A 25,762-nucleotide genomic window follows, 5' to 3' on the forward strand; every position below is an offset into this window, starting at 1 on the left:
TCTCTGACGTGTGGGAACTCTTGGCTCCTTTCCATTGACCGTCAAGAAAGGAACATTGGCACAAACTAGCCAACGTAGCCCAGTTGTGAAAAAGCATGTGGCAAGAGTGGCAGATGTTCCTGGTCAGCCAGAACCGTAATAGCTGCAGCACAACTGTCTCGCCATGTTTAAAACACTCCACACACAAGCTCTTACCATTGCATTCCGTCACAGTGTCCTTCTTGCTCTGAGAGACTGCCAGAGAGAGACCTGTACTGGACACGTATAGCAGTACAGCAGCATTGCTTTCTGAAATTGCATGTAAAAAAGTCCCAGCATTATAAAAGCCCACCTCGATCTACATGAAAAATGTTTAAAAATTAAACACTTAACTGTAATGATTAATTCAGTTGAATCCCCAACCTCTTTGTCCTTTATTTCCTAAAGAAACATCACAAATAGTTGACAGTACTAGAATGTAAAAGTAATGCACCGGACTAACTCCAAAGAATTTGGCTGACCCAAAGGCACTCAGCCCACAACGTTCATTCCAGAATTTTAAAATGACCGGAGGGAAGGTGGGAAAAGCAAGAGAGGCTGTTGAACAGGAATCGAGAGAGAGACAAAGACACAGTGACCCTGAGCTTGGCCATATTTTCAAAATTTACGCTTTTATCATGCTAAGAAAAAGTGCAAGGAAATTCACAATTAGTGTACTCTGCCACTTAATGTGCAGGTAATCTGCTTGGCTCAAGTCTCCACAATCTTTTTGGTAGCTATGACTATCTGCCTGCACAAACCCAGTGGGAATAATTTGCATAGGAGCACCATTCACCTAGTGGTGCTGTGCCCAAGAATGCCCTACTAAATAATAATAATCGCTTACTGTCACAAGTAGGCTTCAATGAAGTTACTGTGAAAAGCCCCTAGTCGCCACATTCTGGCGCCTGTTCGGGGAGGCTGGTACGGGAATTGAACCCGCGCTGCAGACAGTGCAGGTGGAAACCAGTACTGACATCAGCTCAAGGGAGAAACCACACAAGCAATGACAGATGCAGTAAAGGCCGAATGTGCATGCACAACTGTTCCTGGCACCCGGTTGGTCGCCATCAGGTGGCGACCAACCGGGTGCCAGGAACTGCCACCCAATATACCTTGAGAAATTCAGGAGAAGGTATGGCATTCCCCATGGATATATGACTCCATGCCATCCTTAATAGTAGACATCAACAGTCTGTGAAAGCAATGAAGCAATATGACAGGAAATGTTGGTACTGAGCTACATCCCTCTAGGTGTCCAGGCTGATACTCCTGGGTGGCTTGCTGCCAGGCACACCTAGCCTGTGCCTCCTGCGTTCCACGTCTTCCAAGCGAATTTTGAGTATAGAAGTGTTCCCTTACTTCTTTTCTGAAAAAACAGGCTCCAACTCTTTGGAGCCAGCACAAGTCACTTCAGATGAAACTGGGAGATGTCCAAAGTGGATGAAATGCAAAAAAAGCAAGGAAACAATCACTGCAGCCTCCCCTTCTTGTCTCCAAGTCTTATCATGCGCTTTCTATGCTCAAGTTTTCGACACTTTTGGGACATGTTATTTTCCTAACTTGCATCACCTCGCATGTAAACAAACATTCAACAGCAACGTAAATTAACTTATCCAGAAAACCTTTTTTAGTAAATGGTGCAACTTTCTGATGTGACAACATGAGATTAACATCAGTAAAATGTAGAGCCAGTGAAAATGGGAGAAATACAGGGGCACCTTTTAAAAAAATGTATTAATTCATGGGATGTAAATGCTGTGGGCCAGGCTAGCATTAGCTCCTCATTACTATAGTTGCTCTTCAACCAAGTGACTTGCCATACCATTTCAGAGGCTGTTTAAGAGTCAAGCACATTGCTGTGGGTCTGGAGTCACATGTAGTCGAGGCCAGGTAAGGATGGCAGATTTCCTTTCTTGAAGGACATTAGTGAACGTGACACATTTTTAACACAATCAATAACAATTTCAAGGTCACCATTACTAAGACAAGCTTTTCAATTCCAGATTATTAATGGAATTTAAATTCCCCCAGCTGCTGCAGTGGAATTTGAACCCTTGTCCCCGAAGAATTAGTCTGGACGTCTGGATTATGACTCCAGTGACATTACCACGAATACACCATCTTCCTCTAAATTGTTGGGTCAGTGGTTCTGGGGGAATTGATGGTCCAATGGACTAGAATACTATTCTTTCACTTCTAGAATCTGGATTTGATTCCAATACCAAAAGATTGGATGAAAGGCTGATCTCTCTCCGAAGTAGGACTTGTATTCTAAAATGATTTTAAGAAGCTTCAATTCAGTCTCAGTTGGTGGCAACAAAACATGTCACAATGAAGAGTGCGGGAGAGCGTGTCAGGAGCAGTATCAGGGATGCCGAAAAATGAGATGTCAACCTGGTCAACAGGACTACTTGTGTGCCAAACAACATAAGCAGCAAGTGATAGACAGAGCTAAGCGACCCCACAAACAACAGATCAGATCTAAGATTTGCAGTCCTGCCACATCCAGTTGTAAATAGTGGTGGACAATTAAACAACTCAATAGAGGAGGAGGTTCCACAAATATCCCCACCCTCAATGATGGAGGAACCCAGCACATCTGTGCATAAGTCCAAAGATGTGCAGGTTAGGTGGATTGGCCATGCTAAATTGCCCCTTAGTGTCCAAAGGTTAGGTGGGGTTACTGGGGTACAGGGATAGGGTGGAGGTGTGGGCTTAAGTAGGGTGCTCTTTCAGGGGCCAATGCAGACTCATAGGGCCAAATGGCCTCCTTCTGCACTGTAAATTAATTATATGATTCTAAAAGACAAGGCTGAAGCATTTGCAATTATCTTCAGCCTGAACTGCTGGGTGAATGATCCATCTCGGTCTGCTCCAGAGGCCCGTAGCATCACAAATGTCAGTCTTCAGCCAACTCAATTCACCCCAGGTGATATCAAGAAACGGTTGAAGGCACTGGACACTGCAAAGGCTATGGGTACTGATAGTATTCGGTAATAGTACTTCAGACCTGTGCTGCAGAACTTGCTGCGGCCGTAGCCAAGCTTCCAGCTACAACACTGGCAACTACCCTGCAAAGTGGAAAATTGCCCAGGTACATGCTGTACACAAAAAACAGGACAAATCCAATCAGGCCAATTACCACCCTATCTTTCTACTCTCAATCGCCAGGAAAGTGATGGAAGGGGTCAGCAACTGTGTTATCAAGCAGCATTTGCTTCGCAATAACCTTCTCACTGATGCTCAATTTGGGTTCCGCCAGGGTCACTCAGCTCCTGATCCCTATTACAGCCTTGGTTTAAGCATGGACAAAAGAGCTGAACTCCAGAGGTGAGGTGAGAGTAACTGCCCTTGGCATCAAGGCAAAGTTTGACTGAGTATGGCATCAAGGTGCCCTAGATAAACTGGAGTCAATGGGAATCAGGGATTCAGTGAAAACTCTCCACTGGTTGGAGTCATACTCAGCACAAAGGAAGATGGTTGTGGTTGTTGGATGTCTGTCATCTCAATCCCGGGACATCACTGCAGGAGTTCCTCAGGGTAGTAGTGTCCTAGGCTCAACAATCTTCAGCTGCTTCATCAATGACCTTACTTGGAACATAAGATCAGATGTGGGGATGCTCGTTGGTGATTGCACAATGTTCAGCACCATTCACGACTCTTCGGGCGCTGAAGCAATCCACATGCAAATGCAGCGAGATCTGGACAATATCCAGGCTTGAGCTGACAAGTGGCAAGTTACATTCTTGCCATACAAGTGCCAGGCAATGACCATCTCCAATAAAAGAGAATAAAACCATCGCCCCTTGACATTCAATGTCATTACCATCACTGAATCCCCAACTAGCAACATCCGGGGGAGGGGGTTACCATTGATCACAAACTGAACTAGACTAACCATATAAATACTGTGACTACAGGAGCAGGTCAGAGGCTGTTCATCCTGGGGCGAGTAATTCACCTCCTGACTCCCAAAGCCTGTCCACAACCTACAAGGCACAAGTCAGGACTGTGATGGAATAAACAATACTCAAGAAGCTCAACACCGCCCAGAACAAAGCAGCCTGTTTGATTGTCACCCCATTCACAAATATTCACTCCCTCCAACACTAACACACAGTAGCAGTAGTGTGTCCTATTTACAAGATGCACTGCAGGAATTCACCAAGGCTCCTTAGATAGTACCTTCCAAACCCACGACCACCATCATCTAGAGGGTCAAGGGCAGCAGATACAAGAGAATACCATCACCTGGAAGTTCCCTTCCAAATCATTCACCATCCTGACATGGATATATATCGTTGTTCCTTCACTGTCCCTGGGTCAAAATCCTGGGCCTCCCTCCCGAATAGTACAGTGGGTGTGCTTACACCACACGGACTACAGTGGTTCAAGAAGACAGCTCAGCACCATCTTCTCAAAGGCAATTAGGGGTGGGCAACAAATGCTGGCCTAGTCGGTGTCATGATATTCAGGTAAACATCATGGTGCAAACAGACATACATACTGATGGACAGATCAACGGACCAATCAACACACACAACACCACAGCCAATCACAGGCAAGAGCATACACACTACAAAACAGGGAACACAACACTTCCCGTGGAATTCCAGCAGGAGACAGCTCAGGGCACAGAGCTCACAGCAAGCCACTCAGACATCCACCAAGTGCTGAGTGCCTCTCCAAGATAGTGTGAGGAATAGGTCCACAGATTCAAGGGTTATGATCGAACCTCAGTAACCAGTTTACCACTGTAAATAAATGTTAGTAATAAAACTGAGTTGTACCATTCGCAACCGTGTTGGTTCGTCTGTGTAGCAGAGCACCCAACACATCATAGTACCAGGATTGGAACCCGGTAACTGTGGAACACTGCCCTACACTTACAGAATACGGCTCAAACCGGACGCCACCCGGTCATTCACGCACCTCGCAGGGACCCAGCGCCACTCAAAGACCGCCTCAAGCTGCAGCTGCAGGACCAAGGGGTGCTATCCTGGTCCCCGAACCCACACCATGGGTCAGCTCCATGGTGTGTGTTAAGAAGCCCTCCGGCGAGCTCCGGATCTGCATTGATGCAAAAGACCTCAACAACAACATAATGAGGGAACACTATCCCATACCCAAATGGGAAGAGATCACGAGCGAAATGGCCCGGGCTAAAATCTTCACAAAACTGGATGCCTCAAAGGGTTTTTGGCAGATCCAACTGGATCAGTCCAGCCGAAAGCTGTGCACCTTCAATACCCCTTTCGGCAGGTTCTGCTATAACAGAATGCCATTTGGCATCATCTCGGCATCCGAGGTCTTTCACAGGATCATGGAACAGATGATGGAGGGCATCGAAGGGGTGCGCGTCTACGTGGACGACGTCATCATCTGGTCCACCACATCACAGGTGCACATCAATCGTCTCCAGCGCGTCTTTGCGCGCATACGGGAAAACGGCCTGCGCCTCACCGAACCAAGTGTTCTTTCGGCCAAACCGACCACATATCGCGGTCAGGGGTCCATCCGGATGCAGACAAGGGTGAGCGACATTACAGCCATGCCGCAGCCGGCAGACAAGAAAGCAGTGCTACGCTTCCTAGGCATGGTCAACTTCCTGGGGAAGTTCATTCCCAACCTTGTCTCCCACACGACGGCTCTGCGCCACCTCGTCAAGAAGTCCACGGAGTTCCAGTGGCTGCCCACATACCAGAAGGAATGGGAGGAGCTCAAAATTAAGCTCACCACAGCCCCGGTATTGGCGTTTTTCGACACAGCTCGTGACACTAAAATTTCGACTGATGCCAGCCAGTCCGGCATTGGGGCGGTACTCCTACAGCGGGATGATGCTGCGTCATGGGCCCCGGTCGCCTATGCCTCGCGGGCCAAGACCCCCACAGAACAGCGCTACGCGCAGATCGAAAAGGAGTGCCTGGGCTTGCTAACCAGAATAGACAAGTTCCATGACTACATGTATGGTCTCCCCCAGTTTACCCTTGAGACTGACCATCGCCCCCTGGTCAGCATCATACATAAGGACCTGAATGAAATGACCCTTCGCCTCCAGCGCATCCTACTTAAACTCAGGAGGTATGACTTCCAACTGGTCTACACCCCGGGAAAGGACCTTATCATTGCGGATGCCCTATCTAGAGCAGTGAGCACACTGCCCGATTCGGAGGGGTTCGTCTGTCAGGTCGAAGCGCAGGTGGCCTTCACATCGGGAAATCTGCCAGCTGACGACGCCAGTCTGGCCCGTGTTCGCCGGGAGACTGCGGCTGTCCCCCTTCTACAACGGGTGATACGCCACATGACGGGAGGGTGGCTCAAAGGACAGTGCCCGCAGTTCTACAATGTCCAAGACGACTTGGGCGTCATTGATGGTGTCCTCCTGAAGCTGGACCGGATTGTGATTCCGCACAGCATGCACAAGCTGGTCCTCGACCAACTACACGAAGGCCATCTGGGGGTCGAGAAGTGCAGACGGAGGGCCCGAGAGGCGGTATACTGGCCGGGCATCAGTGATGACATTGCCAATACGGTGCTCAACTACCCCACCCGCCAAAGGTTTCAACTGGCGCAACCTCCTGAGACGCTTCAGCCCCATGAGCTGGTGACGTCCCCCTGGGCGAAGGTGGGTGTGGACCTTTTTCATGTGCTCGGCAGGGACTATGTAATCGTCATTGATTACTTTTCAAACTATCCAGAGGTCATACGCCTGCACGTTTTGACATTGTCCGCTGTCATAAGGGCCTGCAAAGACACCTTTGTTCGCCACGGCATTCCGATTAATGCATGTCGGACAATGGGCCTTGTTTTGCCAGCCAGGAATGGTCGTCCTTTGCTGCTTTGTATGGCCTCACACACGTGACGTCCAGCCCTCTGCATCCCCAGTCCAATGGAAAGGCGGAGAAGGGCGTTCACATCGTCAAGCGGCTCCTCTGCAAGGCTGCTGCTGCCGGATCGGATTTCTGCCTAGCCCTGCTGTCCTATCGCTTGGCCCCACTAGCCACTAACCTCTCACCAGCCCAGCTGTTGATGGGTCGCGCCCTCAGGACCACTGTGCCATCCATTCTAGTACCCACAACCAACCATGCTCCGTTACTACACAGAATGCAACAGCAGCGCGTTCGCCAGAAGATGGAATATGACACACGGGCAACTGATCTTCCAGCCCTGGCGCCTGGAGACGACGTCCGCATCCACTTACCAGAAGGTGGCTGGTCAGCACCTGCCGAAGTTCTCCTACCCGTGGCTCCCCGCTCGTTCCTGGTTCGCATGCCTGATGGATCCATTCGTAGGCGCAATCGCCGGGCCCTTTGCCTACTTCCACGCTCGCTACGGGAACTTACACTGACACTGCGCCCTCCTGTTGTCCCTGATGTCGACTTCGTGGAGCTTCCTGCCACCATGCCCCTTCCGTCGTTGCCTGTGGCCAGGCCCATTCCTCAGCCGGTGGATCCTGACCCACCCTTGAGGCAGTCAACCCAAATTCGTCGCCCACCAACTAGACTGGACTTATGAGCCTGTTTGTACATTGAACTCATAATACCACTGTGTTAATGTGTTTCTGTTCTTCCTTGTCGTTACAGGAGTTTGTTTTGTCGTTCAACATTTCCCCGTCCTTTGTTTATGGTACAACCTCGTTGCTATGTCGCACCCGACATCGCCCCTTGTATATAGTTTAGCCCCATGTACATGCTGTAGATATTGCACACACACACATTCAGCTGCACTCAGTACACATCTCTATTTATAACCACATAGGCACATGTTCTTGTAAAAAAAAGGGGAATGTCATGATATTCAGGTAAACATCATGGAGCAAACAGACATACATACTGATGGACAGATCAACGGACCAATCAACACACACACAACACCACAGCCAATCACAGGCAACAGATACACACTACAAAACAGGGAACACAACACTTCCCGTGGAATTCCAGCAGGAGACAGCTCAGGGCACAGAGCTCACAGCAAACCACTCAGACATCCACCATGTGCTGAGTGCCACTCCAAGATAGTGTTAGGAATAGGTCCACAGATTCAAGGGTTATGATCGAACCTCAGTAACCAGTTTACCACTGTAAATAAATGTTCGTAATAAAACTGAGTTGTACCTTTCGCGTGTTGGTTCGTCTGTGTAGCAGAGCACCCAACACATCAGTCAGCAAAGTCCACATTGCGTAAAAATTATTTTTTTAAATTAAGCAACTCTTTTAGCCAGACCACAAGGACAAGTGTATTTATAGGAAACATCATATTGGTTCAGTAGTAGGCCACCAGCTTGCCGAGTTGACTGATTTTGAGTGCAGGAGTGCTTATTGCACTTTAGTTGCTACATCAGAAACCCAGGATGCTGCAGTTATAGGTCTGTCCCCTTATATCAACTGGTTCAGAAACTCTTCTTCCTCTTTAGTTATGTAAGTGGCGTTCACTCTCCCAGCAAAAAATAAACTCCATTGTTAAAGTTAATGCTCTTCTTTCAAAGTGAGAAAGGTTACTCCCAGAAAACAGAATATTTTCCATTTTGCAACTCTATGTGAGTTTCAAACACTTATTGACTGGGCACAGAGAATACAGAACTAGAGTAAAACTCACTTCCCTCCATCTCAGTAATGTTCAGGAAAGAACCTCCACCAGTGTGGATTTGCACAACTCCAACACAAACTCTTTTCATGTCTTTTCTGACATGTTGTACTTGTGCTGCCAACATAGGTGGAATTTGAAGCAGTTTTGCTCAATCCACATTGAATTGAGATTGTCTAAACCAGTGAATTTCAAACTTTTGTTCCCAGGACCCACTCTTGTCAACCGTACAACCTTCGCGACCCATGCCAGCAGAGCTTCGCAGCCCATGCTGGACAATCTTTTCAACATACTCCGACCGACCTTCGCGACACACGCTGAATGACCTTCATGATACCCGCCATGTTAGCTTACCTTTTAATGTGAAAGAGGAGCCTGCTTTAGCCCCATGATCTCACTTGCATCCATTTCAAAGGAGCAGAGGGCAATGCACCTGTCAGGTACAGACTACAGCCAGTTCCTTTGTCCCATCTTCATCTTTATGAAAATGCAAAGTCCAAGCTCACACATGTAGGTCATCAGTAACGGCAATAGGGGCTGGTTTAGCATGGGCTGGTTTAGCACAGCGGGCTAAACAGCTGGCTTGTAATGCAGAACAAGGCCAGCAACGTGGGTTCAATTCCCGTACTGGCCTCTCTGAACAGGCGCCGGAATGTGGCAACTAGGGGCTTTTCATAGCAACTTCATTGAAGCCTACTTGTGATAATAAGCAATTATTATTATTATTAATAGCAACAAAATGCATGTTTTACTCAGCATTGGATACTCCTGAAGATACTACACCAGAATTCTGACAGTTTCAAGGGCTTTTGGCACGTTTCTAATATGGTATTACAGATAAGCTGTAGCAGCGTCGTCTTTTAATTTGGAGTTAGCTCTAAGTTAATAACTGACTCTGCGGTCTCAACCTGATAAGGAATTTTTCACACACCACTTCTCGTTCAAATTCTGAAATGTTTCTCATTTGCCAGTACTTCTCTGCATATAACACATGTGGCCTTTGCCTCCTTATTTGCATTGCCACAATTGACAAAACCATACCTCAAGAAATCACCTTTATACTTCTTTGCTACGAGATAAGTTTCTTTTTTCAGGGTCATTAACCAGAGGCCCTGGAGCCCTAACACGAGTACTGCTCTGTCCTGCCCTGGACTCTCCTGTGCAGCTCTCTCCAGCAGATTATGTTGTGAGTTCCTGTCCATTAGGTAAACTGCCTATTTGAGTTTCTGGCTGTCTCTTACTTTTAACACAACCTTGATCTTCACAGTTCACTTGCCTTGCTTGCCAGCAGCTGGAAAATCAAGGCAACTCTGCTCCCTGCTTTGGCACCAAAAGCACGTACCTGAACAGCACTTCATGTCAATTCTACTTGCAGGGTGCATGACCTGCTCTCTGCTGCTCCTTCTGGCCGGAAGACTCAAGACTGTCTAATGTATCTCCATTTAAAAGGTGGCAACAACCGCAATTCTCAATGTAAAAGCTAGTAGCAGCTGTTGGACGCTTCTCCCGGGATCAGGACTGCCGCAGGAATGGTGGGACCGAACACCCGCCCGTGACCCACCTGCGCATTGCAACCCTAACTTTGAAAAACCTTGGTCTATTTGACAAGGATCCTTGCGAGGAGAGCTTTGTCTCATGAGTCTAAATTTAATCTGAAGCCAAGTCTCAGACATGGAAGGAAACTGTGCCAACCTCCCAGGCCCCTATTCCTAATGTGTTTTACTTGGTTAATTTTAAAATGCCACTTTCATAAAACTGTTGGGAACTCCGTCTTTGTTTGTTAGAATAATTAGCCAAAGGAACCATCTATCATTTGGTATCTATCATGATGCGAGTGTCAGTGACAAAATGATGCACTTTAACATGATTTGCCTTATCATATGTGCTTAAAAAGAAACAAAAAGTGCCCCTATCAAATTATAGAGAAGATACATTCTACTTTTTGTCAGACATGCAATAAATTTATATCATCCACTGATATGGACAAAAACTTGAATAAACATCTTCTAAGTTGCTCAAAATTGCATATAATAGAATTTACATTGCCGAAGGAGGCCATTCGGCCCATCATGTCTGCACCGGCTCTTAGAAACAGCACCCCACTTAAGCTCACGCCTCCACCCTATCCCCGTAACCTAGTAGCCACAACTCACCTTTTTGGACACTAAGGGCAATTTATCATGGCCAATCCACCTAACCTGCACATCTTTGGACTGTGGGAGGAAACCGGAGCACCTGGAGGAAACCCACGCAGACAAGGGAAGAACATGTAAACTCTGCACAGACAGTGACCCAAGCCGGGAATCGAACCTGGGACCCTGGAGCTGTGAAGCAATTGTGCTAACCACTGTGCTACTGTGCTGCCCTTTGTTAATATTTGCCTATATTTGTCAATGAAAAATAGGTGACTAGTGGTAATGGAAAGGTTTTAGTGCTTGAGTTAGTTGCTTGTATATATATTTTTTATAGTTGCTTTGTCCAAGCTTTTCATTTCGCACTCATCAGGGTATCGCAAGAATACCAATGTCAGTTGTTGTTTCCCCTGACATTTGCATTCTTACGATTCATCTGATGAGTGCAAGAAGAAAAGCTTCAACAAAATGTATTTATTCAGCAATATTTTTACTTGTTTATTCTTTCACAGAGTGAGGGCTTTGTGGTCAATCCAGCATTTATTGCCCATCCCTAATTGTCCTTGAGAAGCTGGCAATGAGCCACTTTCTTGAACTGCCTGCATGTGGTGCAGGTCGACCCACAATGCTGTTCGGGATCCATTCCAGGATTTTGGCCCAGCTACAGTGAAGGAACCATAGTTCCAATATTTCATCTTGAAATGAAATGAAAATCACTTATTGTCACAAGTAGGCTTCAAGTGAAGTTACTGTGAAAAGCCCCTAGTCGCCACATTCTGGCACCTGTTCGGGGAGGTTGGTACAGGAATTGAACCATGCTGCTGGATTGTCTCCTTCTGCTTTCAAAGCCAGCGATTTAGCCCTGTGCTAAACAGCCCCATCTTGTTCTGATCAGCAGAGCTTACATTCCACAAAGTGATATGTCAAATGTTCTAGTCCATCACCGATACTTACCCCTGCAGACAAGCTGATTGGTGCACTGCGGAATACTAGAATAACATTTCAAAGATGCTTACATCCCTTATCCCATAAAATGGACAAATTGGTGTATGTGGTTTCCGAATCGTGGACTTCTGCAGAAATGTTTCAAATAATATATTTTTTGTATTTATATTTTACGCCTTTTATAGAGTTCGCTGAAGGGAGCCGAGTTCTTAGACCAAACAATTTGAGCATTAACAACAATGCATTTTCTGTTTATTCCTTGGCACTTTAAAATAAACCTCAAAAAAATAGAAAGAACCTGCATTTTATTTTGCATGTTCTGCTTCTTAATGCGTCTCTTCGGCAGGGGGTGAGGGGGAGTGAAGCTATTGACTACTTTGAGAATCTGTGTTAGAAATATGTTTGTAACCGTCTGTGTTGACTAAAGCCCACCAGTGATTTACTGATTGGTGAACATGCATCCCGGCGGGGGCGGGAGTCTGCCCAGAAATGAATCTCACCATGTACTCCATGTTTGCGGCAGGTGGGCTGACTTGACTCCGAACCTTGTTGTGGTAATCGAGAATAACTGATATATCAGTCTGCGAGATGTATCGTCTCCGCCTGGCTTTCGGCGCATCCCCAGGCCCTAGGTAATTTCTCCAAGACGATTCCTTCTCGCTGAAGTTTGATGGAAGGAGCGTGCCGGAGACATCTGCTGAGGCAAATGCACTTGTTCCTTGCAGAGCGCACAGTAACTTGACCAGACCCAGTGTGGAGCAGAGCTTCATGATTCCCAGTTTGAAGGTTGAAAAGCGGTGCACTGCAAACCAGATATTACACTGAATAAAGATCAATGTGTACAGGTCGTTCAACATTAAGGTGCAATTTCAAACTTGTGGTACAACTGGGGAGGAGAGGGGGGCTCATCGTTTATTAATACATTATCATTAAATTATTATTCTTCGAAAGCAAACAAGACGGAAACATTCAGATAATCATTTCGCAGAATCAAAATAGTTCGTGTTTTCCCTGCTGGCCGATGCAGCTTTGGATAAACGCGGCTTTCCCTCCAATCCCTTATTTAGAGCTTAGAAATGTATTCAGTGTAAAGATAAATTTAGCTCACCTCTTGCATGCAGCCACTGGCAAAACGTGGGTCGAGTCAAAATTTCAAAGTCCGTCTGGAAGGAATCTTGAAAAGAACTTTACTCTTGCGATCGGAGTGAGGTCAGGCTGGCAGTACTGTGGAGTGCAAGGCACGTTATAAGAGAGAGAGGGAGAGGGGTTCTGCTGGCCTCTCCTTACTGTTCCCGGCCTTTTATATTGGGGGAAACGTTTCAGGAAGGGAAAGGCAAACTCATTCTCTTCGATGATGGTGTCTCTCTCTTTAACTCTTCACGGCCCCTGAATCAAGACATTATCATCTGGAAACCCAAATGCCTTCATTGTTGCTCTTCTCGCTGTTGCCAGACTCCCATCATGAGCTTTTCCAAACCACATATGTGTGTAATTTGGAAGAAAAAAAGCTGGCAGGGGAGGAGGACACAGTATTCCATGTCAGTGCAAAGTGCGAACCGTGTGTCATTTTCTGGATCCTCGTTTTTTTTTTCAGTTACTTTCCAGACACACTGAACCGTATTTTGAACATAGTATTTGAAAGTTGTCCAAACTTCAGCAGGAGTCCTGTGGAGAGCCTCCCACACACAAAAAAAACATTGCTACAACCAACCCCCCCCCCCCCCCCCCCAACACACACACACCTTAAAACCACCTTTAAATTAAAATATTTGGAATTAACTAATTTCACCCTCTCTGTGCACTCCGATTTCCAAAGGCGTATTCATTATTAATGGAAAACAAGACAATCTGTTTCAGCACCTGCATTGGATGTTTTTAAAGTGGGAGGAAACGGACTGATGTCTCTGCTCGTGTATTTTTGAATGGTGTGTTGTGGAAGGCTAACGGGCTAGGCGCACTGCAAAACCAGACAGTTCTCGGAATGACAGTTTAAACCGCGTGGAATATAACTGAATTCTGCACCCACACCTCCACTCTTTTTTGTATGCTGCATGTGTTTAACGGGCTGTAATATAATATTCCAGCAACGATAAGACAGGAGCAACAAGTGAATGGTAAACAGTTAACATGCGCTTGAAGCTTCCTTGTGCTGGACGAAACCCAACATTTGACCATGTTTCTCACACACACACACGCACACACACACAGTGAAGATGCAGTCAGCGCATTGCAACACGCGAAGAAGCTGCAAAGAATCAGAGTTTGCAGCACTCCGACTTCAGAAGAACACTGAATCCCGAAATGCCAGCCCGGCAGTTAAGCAAGTTTTCATTTCTGCCAAGCGTTTCAAAGTTCAGCAGAGAGACGCAACAGCCCTAGTTGAGAAACCAATATCTTTTTAGGCACAAAGTGTTTTATATTCCCATATTCGCACTCGTTGCGTAAAGATAGCAAGATAATGAAATCATGCTTTCCCTTCAGCACAGAAGCAGGCCGCTTGACCCATCTTTCCTGTACCCATTATCGAAAGAGCAACAATCCAATTACTCACCCTTCCCCTCCCCGAGAGGCCTGCTTTAAATAGACCACATTTATTAAACTTGTACATTATCCAAATCCAAGACGCGATTTTGCGGTGCACAAGTGTAACGGTGGTGAACCAGTCAAATTAAACATTTTCCACCTCCTGTGTTTTTAAAATCTTCTCCAGTTTAATGCAAATCAATGTTTTTCCTTGACTCGCAATTCGCCATCTAAGTAAAGGGAAAGATGAAAGGACATTTTCGACACCAACCGAGTTCAGAAGTGGTTTATTGGTCACTTCCTAAAGCATTTATGGACTGAATTTTATTCAGACCGTGTGGGGTTAACGCGAGGCGCACGAGCCTCTCATTGCCCCGCTTGAGGCGCTAACAGAGCGAGCGGGCGGCAAGTGTTAGCGCCATTTTTACAGAGCAGCCAGCTCTGCATTTACTGCTGCTTCAGCACAGTCTCCCTTCCTTGGGCTCTCCCATCTCTGCTGCTTTCAGCTATTAAAAAAAAAAATCATTTATGGGATGTGGGCACCATCTGGTTAGGCCAGCATTTGTTGCCCGTTCCGAGTTGTCTTTTGGAACCTCTGCGGTCCTGGAGGTGTAGGTACACCACTGTGCTGTTAGGGAAGGAGTTCCAGGATTTTGACTCAGTGACAGTGAAGAAACTGCAATATATTTCCAAGTCAGGGTGATGAGTGACTTGGAGGGGAACCTCCAGGTGGTGGGGTTCCCAGGCATCTGCTGCTCTTGTCATTCTAGATGGTAGTGGTTGTGGGTTTGGAAGATGCTGCCTAAGGAACCTTGGTGAGTTCCTGCAGTGTATCTTGTAGATGGTGCACAAGGCTGCCACTGTTTGAGTGTTGGAGCTGCACTCATCCGGGCAAGTGGAGAATATTTCATTACACTCCTGACTTGTGCCTTGTAAATGGTGGACATGTTTTGGGGGGTCAGGACATGAGTTACTCACCGTAGGATTCCTGGCCTTTGACCTGTTTTGGTACCCATAGTATTAATATCGCTAGTCTAGCTCAGTTTCTGATCAATGGTAAACCCCCCCCAGGATGTTGATTGCGGGGAATTCAGTGATGGTAATGCCATTGAATGTCAAGGGGCAATGGTTTGATTCCCTCTTGTACGAGATGGTCATTGTCTGGCACTTGTGTGGCGCGAATGTAACTTGTCAGTTGTCAGCCCAAGCCTGGATATCGTCCAGGTCTTGCTGCATTTGGACATGGAGTGCTTCATTATCTGATAAGTCGCGAATGGTGCTAAATATTTTGCTGTCATCTGTGAACATCTCCGCTTCTGACCTTATGATGGAAGTGGGATCACTGATGAAGCAGCTGAAGATGGTTGGCCTAGGACACTACCCTGAGGAATTCATGCAGTGATGTCCTGGAGCTGAGATGATTGGCGTCCAACCACCACAACCTTCTTCCTTTGTGCCAGGTGTGACTCCGATCAGAGTAGGGCTTCCCCCCTGACTCCTATTAACTCCAGTTTACTTGGGTTCCTTGATGCCATACTCAATCAAATGCTACTTGATATCAAGGGCAGTCACTCTGACCTCACCTCTCACATTCAGCTCTTTTATCCGTGATTGAAGCAAGGCTGTAATGAGGTCAGGAGCTGAGTGAGCCTGTCATAACCCAAACTTAGCATCCGTGAGCAGGTTATTGCTGAGTAAGTGTTGCTTGATAGCACTATTGATGACTCCTTCCATCACTTTGCTGATGAGAGAATAGACTGATAGGGCAGTAATTGGCTGGGTTGGATTTCCCAAGTTCCTGTACACAGCATACACCTGGGCAATTTTCCACATTGCCAGGTAGATGCCAGTGTTGTAAGTGTACTGGAACAGCTTGGCGAAGGGTGCGGTAAGTTCTACAACACAAATCTTCAGTACTATTGCTGGAATATTGTAAGGGCCCATAGCCTTCAGCCGTTTCTTCATATCATGTGGAATGAATCGTATTGGCTGAAGACTGGCATCTGTGGTGTTGGGAACCTCTGGAGGAAACCAAGATCGATCATCCAATCGGCGCTTCTGGCAGAACATTGTTGCAAATTCTTCAGCCTTGTCTTTTGCATAGATGTGCTGAGCCCCTCTGTCATTGAGGATGGGGATATTTGTGGAACATCCTCCTCCATTCATGGCTGGATGTGGCAGGACCGCAGAGCTTAGACCTGATGCGTTGGTTGTGGAATCGCTTAGCTTTGTCTAGAACTTGCTGCTTAATCTGCTTGGCACACAAATAGTCCTGTGTTGTAGCTTCACCAGATTGACACCTCATTTTAGGTAGGCCTGGTGTTGCTTCTGGATGCTCTCCTGAACTCTTCATTGAACCAGGGTTGATCCCCTGGCTTGGTGGTAATGGTAGAGAGTTGATCGCCCAAAGATCGCCTGATCTTTATTTCCATTTTCTCTCTGGGTAATTTGTGCTGCCCTCAACTGATCCTGTTCAAAGAACACACATGCACATTCATAAAGTTCAATTTAATACCTAGCCAATACACAAATACAATGTTTCCTTCTGAAATCATTTGGAATGGCTATGGGATTAACACTGGTGTAACGTTACATCTAGGTGTGGTTCTGTTCTGTTTCTCGCGTGCCTTAAGGTGGTATGACAATGAGGACCTCTCAGACAATGACATAGCCAGCATGAGGACTTTTGATGTGGAGTGAAAGCTTACTACTGCCTCACCAATTCAAGTTATGTGCCCTTTTGAAGAGATAAGAATTGGGAGAAAAATTGGTGTATTTTTAAATATTCAGTGAACTGCGTTTAGATTGTGACTGAAGCAGCCGTTCTGCAGCTTCCCTGATCAGTGGACTCTGCCCGAGTATGGAATTTCCAGCCGTGAAGGCAAGGTATGGCTTCAGAGATCGAAGAGTATCATCATCATCTCACAATCCAGCTCATTACTTTTGACAAAGGGTGTAGCCACCTAAAATGGCTGATTCCCTATTAATTTGGCCAAAACCCGATTTAAAATGGCTAACCGAAAAGGCTGATGGGAAAAGCAGCCAAAAGGACACAAACGGACAGCTGCAGACAGAATAGCGTATTCGGCTCTGGGGAAGTCGGCCCGATCGATACTCAAGACTATTAGCAGCACATCAACCCAGACATCTGCAGTTTAATCGGCTATCCCCGGGAACAATTGCAACATATTAGCAATTGAATGCCGGGCCAGACCTGTCAGCGCCTGCAGTGGCCAAAACAAAGACAGGTGAACGACCACCTCCCGATCGAGGAATCGCCCCGTTATTGGACATATCGAACCCAGTGATTGGGAACAAGTCCAATCACTTGGGACTCAGGGTCAAGGGCCGCCCCGAGAGGTGGGAAGCCCCTGGGCCCTATAAAGTGAGGGGCCAAGTTCAGATCGCTCTCTCTCTCCCTTCTTCACCTGCTCGCAGCCTTCGCAAGAACCTTCAGCAAAGAACCGTAAGTTTGACTCCAGCGATCGCTACCAGATAGAGATTCCTAGCCATCGACCCGTATCAGCCTTTTGAATCCCATAGGCCAGATCCAATTCGATAAGCCATTCGTTTCCCTGACCTGGTGGGCCCTTCCTAAAGCTAAGTATTGGCCAGTAGTGGTAGGTTTCGATATAGATAGTAGGATTATTGTGTATGCATTAATTGTTGTATATAATAAATGACCGTTGATTTCAATCTTACTAAGCGGTGTGCTGACATATTAATCATAACTTGAGCTTGAACCACGTGGCGGTATCAGAATGATACCTGGCGACTCGTGAGCAAAGGTGACATAATCAGAGCTAATAAACTCAGGCTAAAAAGAGCAACAAGGGTCATCCAGACTCAAAATGAAATGAAAAAAAGAATGAAAATGAAAATCACTTATTGTTACAAGTAGGCTTCAAATGAAGTTACTGTGAAAAGCCCCTAGTCGCCACATTCCGGCGCCTGGTGCGGGAATTGAACAATGCTGCTGACCTGCCTTGGTCTGCTTTAAAAGCCAGCGATTTAGCTCAGTGTGCTAAACCAGCCCCAGCTAAAATACTAGTTCCCTTCTCTCTCCACAGGTGCTGTCAGATCTCCTGAGATGAGATTGTCCAGAATTTTCTGTTGCAGATCCCGGCATCCACATTAATTTGCTTTTATCATTATTTTTCGCCGCTTGCATTGAAATATTTTGCTGTAGAATCAATTTGAAATGAGATGACTACTAAAAAACGTGGATGACTGATGCACAGCAAATGAGTCTGATTTCGGAAATTTATTTTCAAAGTACATGATGATGAGAGGAATAAGATTCATCGTATTTCTTGAAAGCTGAATTCACTTATCTATGTTGGTACAGGGCTCCCAGATCAGCAAACGTGTTTAGGTGATTGGGATGGTACATAGCGTGTCAAATCCTCAGATCGATTAATCAGCCTTTTGTTACTTCAGATTTAAATCGTAGGTTTAATGTCCGATTGGACAAAACCAGCGATTTCAGTGTCAGGGACATGAAACTGTTTGTTGGTAAGTGGAATTTACAATATACAAGGTGGAATTGCACCATCTTGGCTTTAAGTATCCAGAACTGAATACAATTTACCATCGTAAGTGAGGAAGATCTATTATATTAATTAACGTGGTGCGGGTGGTGAGGGCAGGCCATTTAGTAAAAGTGTGTCGCCAGGAAAAAAGATTGAGAAACATTGCTCTAGAGCAAGAACATCCTTCCTCAGGTAAGGTGATCACAACTGCACACAATGTTCCAGGTGTGGCCTCTCCAAGGCCCTGTATAATTGCAGCAAGACATCCTTGCTCCTTTACTCTAATCCTCTCACTATGAAGGCCATTTGCCTTCTTTACCGCCTGCTGCACCTGCATGCTGACCTTCATCGACTGGTGTACAAGAATATCTAGGTCTTGTTGCATATTCCCCTCTCCTAAATTAAAGTCATTCAAATAATAGTCGGCCTTCCCTTTTTTGCTACCAAAGTGGATAACCTTGCATTTATCCAAATTAGACTGCATTTGCCATGCATTTGCCCACTCACTCCACTTGCCCAAATAACACTGAAGGATGCTACACGAAGCTCACCCACCTACCCAACTTTATGTTATCTACAAATTTGGAGATATTACATTAATTTTCCTCACCCAAATCATTAATAAATATTGTGAATAGCTGGTGTCCCAGCATCGATCCCTGTGGTACCCCATTAGTCATTGCCTGCCATTTGGAAAAAAACCTTGTTTATTCCGACTCTTTGTTTCCTCTGCCAACCAGTTTTCTATCCATCTCAATGCACTATCCCCCTAATCCCATGCGCTTTAATTTTACACGCTATGTGGGATTTTTTTTCAGAAGTCTTCTGAAAGTCCAAATGAACCACATCCACTGGCTCCCTCTCGATCAACTCTACTAGTTACATTCCAGTAGATTTGTCAAGCATGATCTCCCTTTCATAAATCCATGTTGACTCTGTCCGATACTGCCACTGTTTTCTAAGTGCTCTGCTATAAAATCTTTAAGAATGAATTCTAGAATTTTCACCCTACCGACATCAGGCTTACTGGTCTATAATTCCCTGTTTTCTTTCTACCCTCCTTTTTAAACAGTGGGGTTACATTAGCTAGCCTCCAATCTGGAGGAACTCTTCCAGAGTCTATAGAATTTTTGAAGATGCACACCAATGCATCCATTATTTCTAGGCCCACTTCCTTAAGTATTCTGAGATGTAGACCCTGGGGGGTTTATCAGTCTTCAATCCCGTCAATTTCCCCAGCACCATTTCTCTACTAATGTTGATTTCCTTTCATTCCACCCTCTAACTAAACCCTGCATTCCCCAACATTTCTCGTATCTTTTTGTGTCCTCATTTGTGAAGACAGAACCAAAGTATGTATTTAGTTGCTCAGCCATTTCTTTGTCCCCATTATATATTCCCCTGCTTCTGACTGTAAGGACATTGGTCGTCACCAATCATTTTCTCTTCACAGACTTACAGAAACTTATAGAGTCATTTTGTATATACCAGGCCAGCTGACTCTCGTACTCTATTTTCCTAATCTTAATCAATTCCTTGGTCCTCCTTTGCTGAATTCTTAACTACTTCCAATCCTCAGGCCTGTTAATTTTCTTCGTCTATTTGTATGCTTCTTCTTTGGATCGATACTATGGTTTGGCCACCTTTCCCATGTTTCTTTTGTGTCAGACAGGAATAAGCAATTGTTGTAGCTCCTCCATGCCCTCCTTGAATGTTTGCGATTGCACATCCACAGCCATCCCCTTAAGTAATAGAGTCATAGAATTTACAGTGCAGAAGGAGGCCATTCAGCCCATCGAGTCTGCACCGGCCCTTACAAAGAGCACCTTACTGAAGCCCACGTATCTATCCTATCCCCGTAACCCAATAACCCCCACTTAAGATTTTTTGGGACACTAAGGACAATTTAGCATGGCCAGTCCATCTAACCTGCACATCTTTGGACTGTGGGAGGAAACTGGAGCACCTGGAGGAAACCCACGCAGACTCGGGAGAACGTGCAGACTCTGCATAGTCAGTGACCCAGCCGGGAATCGAACCTGGGACCCTGGAGCTGTGAGGCAATTGTGCTAACCACTATGCTACCGTGTTTCCCAATTGATCATAGTCAACTCACGCCTCATATAATTGTAGTTTCCTTTATTAAGATTCTGGGCCCAAGTCTCAGAATCAACTACATCACTCTTCGTCTTAATGAAAAATTCTATATTATGGTTGGTCAGCCCTAATGATTTTTAGTCCCATTAGATTGCCAATGATTCCGTTCTCATTCCACAGATGCACTTGCAGCACGAGTTCCAAGTTCTGGGGATGACTCCAGGGTTGCTAACCTCCAAAATCCCTGCCCAGACTTGTTTGTTCAGTTGGGTCTCACTCTTCCAGTTTCTGGGGAATACGACCTCCCGAATTTCCTATACAGTCTAGAGGAGAGCCTGCAGGAAGGCATCACTGAACCTAAGGAACTCACCAAGGCAGCACCTTCTGAACCCACGACCACCACCATCATGGAAAGATTTGCTGTTAGGTGAAATAGACATTCTGAATTCCCCCTCAGTATACCCGAACAGGCGCCAAAGTGTGGCGACTAGAGGATTTTCACAGTAACTTCATTGCAGTGTACTGTAAGCCTACTAGTGGCAATAATAAAGATTATAATTAATATCTAGAAGAATAAGAACAGCATATACATTGTGCAGCCTCCTGTGCCTGCCCCGGTCACACATCCTTGCCCTCCCCTGCATTCTGCTCGTTAGCAAGGACAGACATTCATCCTCCTCCTTGAGCATGGTGCCCCTCTGCTGCGCGATGCAGCAGTCCACCACGATGTGGGAGGCCCTCCAGAATGGTCCAGGCACCTGAACCACTTCTTCAGGATGTCGAAGCATCATTCACTCACGCCCCTGGTCACTGCATGGGCGTCATTGTAACATGTCTCCATGTCTACCTGTGGCCTCCGTATAGGCGTCATCAGCCATGGCCTGAGTGGATAACACCTGTTACCCAATAGCCAACCCCTTAGCCGGCTGGGCGCTTCGAAGAGGCCAGGAACCGTCGAGTGTGCCAGGATAAAGGTGACGTGCACACTGCCTGGATATCGGATACAGATGTGCATGATGCGCATCTCATGGTCACACACCAGCTCACATTCATCGAGTGGAACTCCTTTCGGTTTGTGAAGAGCGACCTGTCATCTGCAGGTGCTCTTCACAAACCAGCTTCTTCTGGTTCTGCATTCAAACTGTGGACCACTGCCATCCCAATCTCATAATTTTCTCAATTGCCTCACCAGCAGCTGCCTAAACTTACCTGCAGCCTTTGACTGGTGTCAGAGCTGGTCGAACCTGTTCCCTCTCATGGTCGGCAAGTTGCCTCTAGGGCCACAACTGGTTGCAGTAAGCAAATGTGGCCATAGAGGAGGTTTGCATGGTTGTGCCACTGTCCTTTCTGCACATCAGCACCCACCGCTACATCAGGGGCATGATCAAGTTCACACAATTTTGTGTTTCAATGGTTTGGTTGAAGGATAGGTTTTGCCAGCATAGGAAATAAAATGCATTACAAGCCTTCAAGTAGGTACCATGGGTTCTTTTATACCCACCTGAGAAGGGTATTGGACTCTCAGCTCTTTAGTTTCTTCTAAAGAAAAACAGCTCTAAAGGTTTTGCACTCCATCGGTATTATGCTAAACTGTCAGCAGGCTTTGTTTTCAAGCTGGAGAGTAAGGCTTGCGTCTAAAACCTGCTGACTCAATGGTAAGAGAACTCCCTCTGAACCAACGCTGATCCCTTAAATAACATTTCATCGGAATTTAGGAAATTAAAGGATCACAAAATTCCATTCACTGGGAAATATATCCCACCATATATCTCATATCCTCTATCAAGTTGTTTCTCCGGGCACTTGTTGAATTCTGTCTTGAATTTACTGATATGAAGATCTTTAATCACTACCTCCCCGGTCAGTTCTTTTAAAATGTTCCTCACCATATCTAAATCGAAACTGTTTTCAGCCTGTCAGTTCTAAATTTAAGGCTGTTCTCACTTATGAAAGATACTTTTTGAACTGATTTAAGTTACTGGTCCTCGAGTGGAGTAAGAGAGTTCAATCCTATTCTTAACCACCATAGGGTTAAACTAAACTTTGGTGAAGGCGCTGGTGTCAGAAGATGGGTAGCAGAGTGCGCTGGAATAATATCCATTGAGACTTGACTCTGAAGAGCTTCAAAAGCATTCCAATAGAATGTAAAACATAATAAGATTTTCAAATACTAGTGTTCTCCTGCTTGGGTTTCCTCCGGGTGCTCCGATTTCCTCCCACAAATCCCGAAAGACTTGATGATCGGTGAATTGGACATTCTGTATTCTCCCCCAGTGTACCCAAACAGGTGCCGGAGTGTGGCAACTAGGGGATTTTCACAGTAACTTCATACCAGTGTTAATGTAAGCCTACTTGTGACAATAATAAAGATTATTATTAGTATTAGTATGCCATAACTTTGGCAGATGAGCTAAGGAAATCTTTGGAAATGAACATTGAGCTACTTACCTTTTTGCCCAGGGTTTCCATGATTAAGGATGATGAGTGGGAGAAGTCCTACGGAAATTAATTCCCCAGCTTTCCAGTGGCATTACCACTGTCTACCTGGACAAGGTAAAATATTTTTATCAAGGCCATTGATTTATACATAGAAACATACATAGAAAATAGAGCAGGAGGAAGCTATTTGTCCCTTCGTGCCTGCTCTGCCATTCATTATGATCGTGGCTGATCATCAAGTTCAATACCCTGATCCCGCCTACCACCCCCCTATCCCTTGATTCCTTTAGCCCCAGGAGCAATATCTAATTCCTTCTTGAAATTACACAATGTTTCGGCCTCAACTACATTCTGTGGAAGTAAATGCTGCAGATTCACCACTCTCTGGGAGAAGAAATCTGTCCTCACCTTAGTCCTAAACGATTTACCCCTTATCCTCAAACTCTGACCCCTACTTCTGGATTCCCCCACCATTGACTGGGATTCTCCAGCCCCGCGCCGGGTAGGAGAATCCCCGGGGGACGTGAGAATTGCGCCCCAACAACGGCTTACCGATTCTCCGGCGGCGATTCTCGGGCGCCCGCGGGATCGCCGCCGCGCCGGTCGGGGGCCGTTGAAAGCGCCCCCCCCGGCAATTTTCCGGGCCCTGATGAGTGGCCGCCGATTCCAGCCGAGTCCTGCCGGCGTGGCTTATTCAGATCCCACACGGTGGGACCTGGAAGGTGTGTCTGCGGGGGCTGTCCTGGAGGGGGGGCAGGGGGATACAACCCTGGTGGGGCCTCCGTGGTGGCCTGGCCCGGGATCGGGGCCTACCAATCGGCGGCAGGGCTGGTTCTGTGGGGGACTATGTTCCTCCACGCCGGGCCCCTGTAGGGCTCTGCCATATTGCCCGGGGGCCGGCGCGGAGACGGGAACCCACGCGCATGCATGGAATCACGCCGGCCGTAGCGCGCATGCGCGAACTCCTGCCGGCCGTTCCGCGCCGGCTGGAGCTGCAGGGACCACTCCAGCGCCGACCTAGCGCCCTAGGAAAGGGAGCATTCCTCATTATCGGGGACCGTTGATGCTGGAGCGGTTGGCGCTGCTTTTCATGCTGGCGTCAGAACCTGGCCACGGGATTGGAGAATCCCGACCATTCTTTCTGAATCAACCCAGTTTAATCCTGTTAGAGTTTGATAAGTTTCTATGAGATCCCCTCTCACTCTTCTAAACTCCAATGTATATAATCCTAACTGACTTAGTCTCTCCTCATGTGACAATCCCACCATTCCAGGAATTAGCCTGGAAAAACCTTTGCTGCACTCCCTCCATAGCAAGAACATCCTTCCTCAGATAAGGACACCAAAACTGCACACAATACTCCAGGTGTGGCCTCACTAATTCCCTATGCAATTGCAGTAAAACATCCCTATTCCTATACTCAAATCCTCTCGCTATGAAGGCCATCAAACAATTTGCCTTCTTTACTGCCTGCTGTACCTGTGCACTTGCACAGTTTCAGTGCACAAAGTCACCAAGTCTGGCTGAGTATCTACCTCTCTCAATTTACACCCATTCATATAGCAATCTGCCTCCCTATTTTTGCTACCGAAGTACATAACCTTATATTTATCCACATGCATCTATCCACTCACTCAGCCTGTCCAAATCCCGCTGAAGCATCTCTGCATTCTCCTCAAAGCTCACCTTCCCACCTGTCATGATATTCAAACACACATCACAACACACACATCATGATAGACAGACCAACAGACCAATTAGCACACATAACACAACAGCCAATCACAGACAAGAGCAGACACAGTATAAGACAAGAAACACGACACCTCCTGGTCAGTCCATCTGGAGACAGGACAAGGCCAGGACCTCATTAACAAGACACTCATACAGTCACCACGTGCTGAGTACCAAGTCAGATGTGTAAATAACTAGTTGGAATAAAACTGCGTTGTATCAATCGCAACCATGTTGGTTCGTCTGTACCTCAGAGCACCCAACACCACATGGTACCAGTGAGTGAATCGATACTTACCGGCAAATCTGCCATCCTGAGCCATGGACACCCACAACAAACCACAGCCGTTGCAAGTCGCTGGGAACCTGGGCACCATTGGAAGCTTTTCAAGCAGCGATTCAAACTGTTCATGCGAGCCAACGAAAAACAGGGTGCCTCGGACGAAACAAAGATTGCCATGCTCCTCACTACCGGAGGTCAGCACGCCATCGATGTATACAACTCCTTGGTGTTCGCGGAAGGCGAGAACAAATCTAAATATGACACGGTCCTCCTCAAGCTCGACCAGCACTTCAATGTTGAGGTCAATGAAAGCTTTGAGAGGTATATCTTTCAGCAGCGCCTACAAGGTAAGGATGAGCTCTTTCAGTCCTTCCTGACGCACCTCCACATGCTCGTGCAGTCCTGCGGTTACGGCACCACCTCAGAGTCCATGATCCGGGATCAGATCGTTTTTGGCGTTGCCTCCAGTG

General features: G+C 46.4%; 1 protein-coding gene across 1 annotated transcript in view; it reads right to left on the reverse strand.

Annotated features, from left to right (window-relative positions):
* LOC140385410 (peptidase inhibitor 15-like) overlaps positions 1 to 13,244 on the reverse strand; it is a 46,765-nt gene extending 33,521 nt beyond the window's left edge. Inside the window, exons 1-2 of the mRNA XM_072467533.1 lie at positions 12,793 to 13,244; positions 12,185 to 12,486 (exon numbers count right to left, since the gene is read on the reverse strand). Coding sequence (XP_072323634.1) covers positions 12,185 to 12,454 — 270 coding nt within the window. The 5' untranslated portion in view covers positions 12,455 to 12,486; positions 12,793 to 13,244. The remainder of the gene's footprint in view (positions 1 to 12,184; positions 12,487 to 12,792) is intronic.
* Positions 13,245 to 25,762: the final 12,518 nt, after the last annotated feature.

This window comes from Scyliorhinus torazame, chromosome 11, assembly GCF_047496885.1.
Source record: "Scyliorhinus torazame isolate Kashiwa2021f chromosome 11, sScyTor2.1, whole genome shotgun sequence".
In the NCBI taxonomy this organism is placed as follows: domain Eukaryota; kingdom Metazoa; phylum Chordata; class Chondrichthyes; order Carcharhiniformes; family Scyliorhinidae; genus Scyliorhinus; species Scyliorhinus torazame.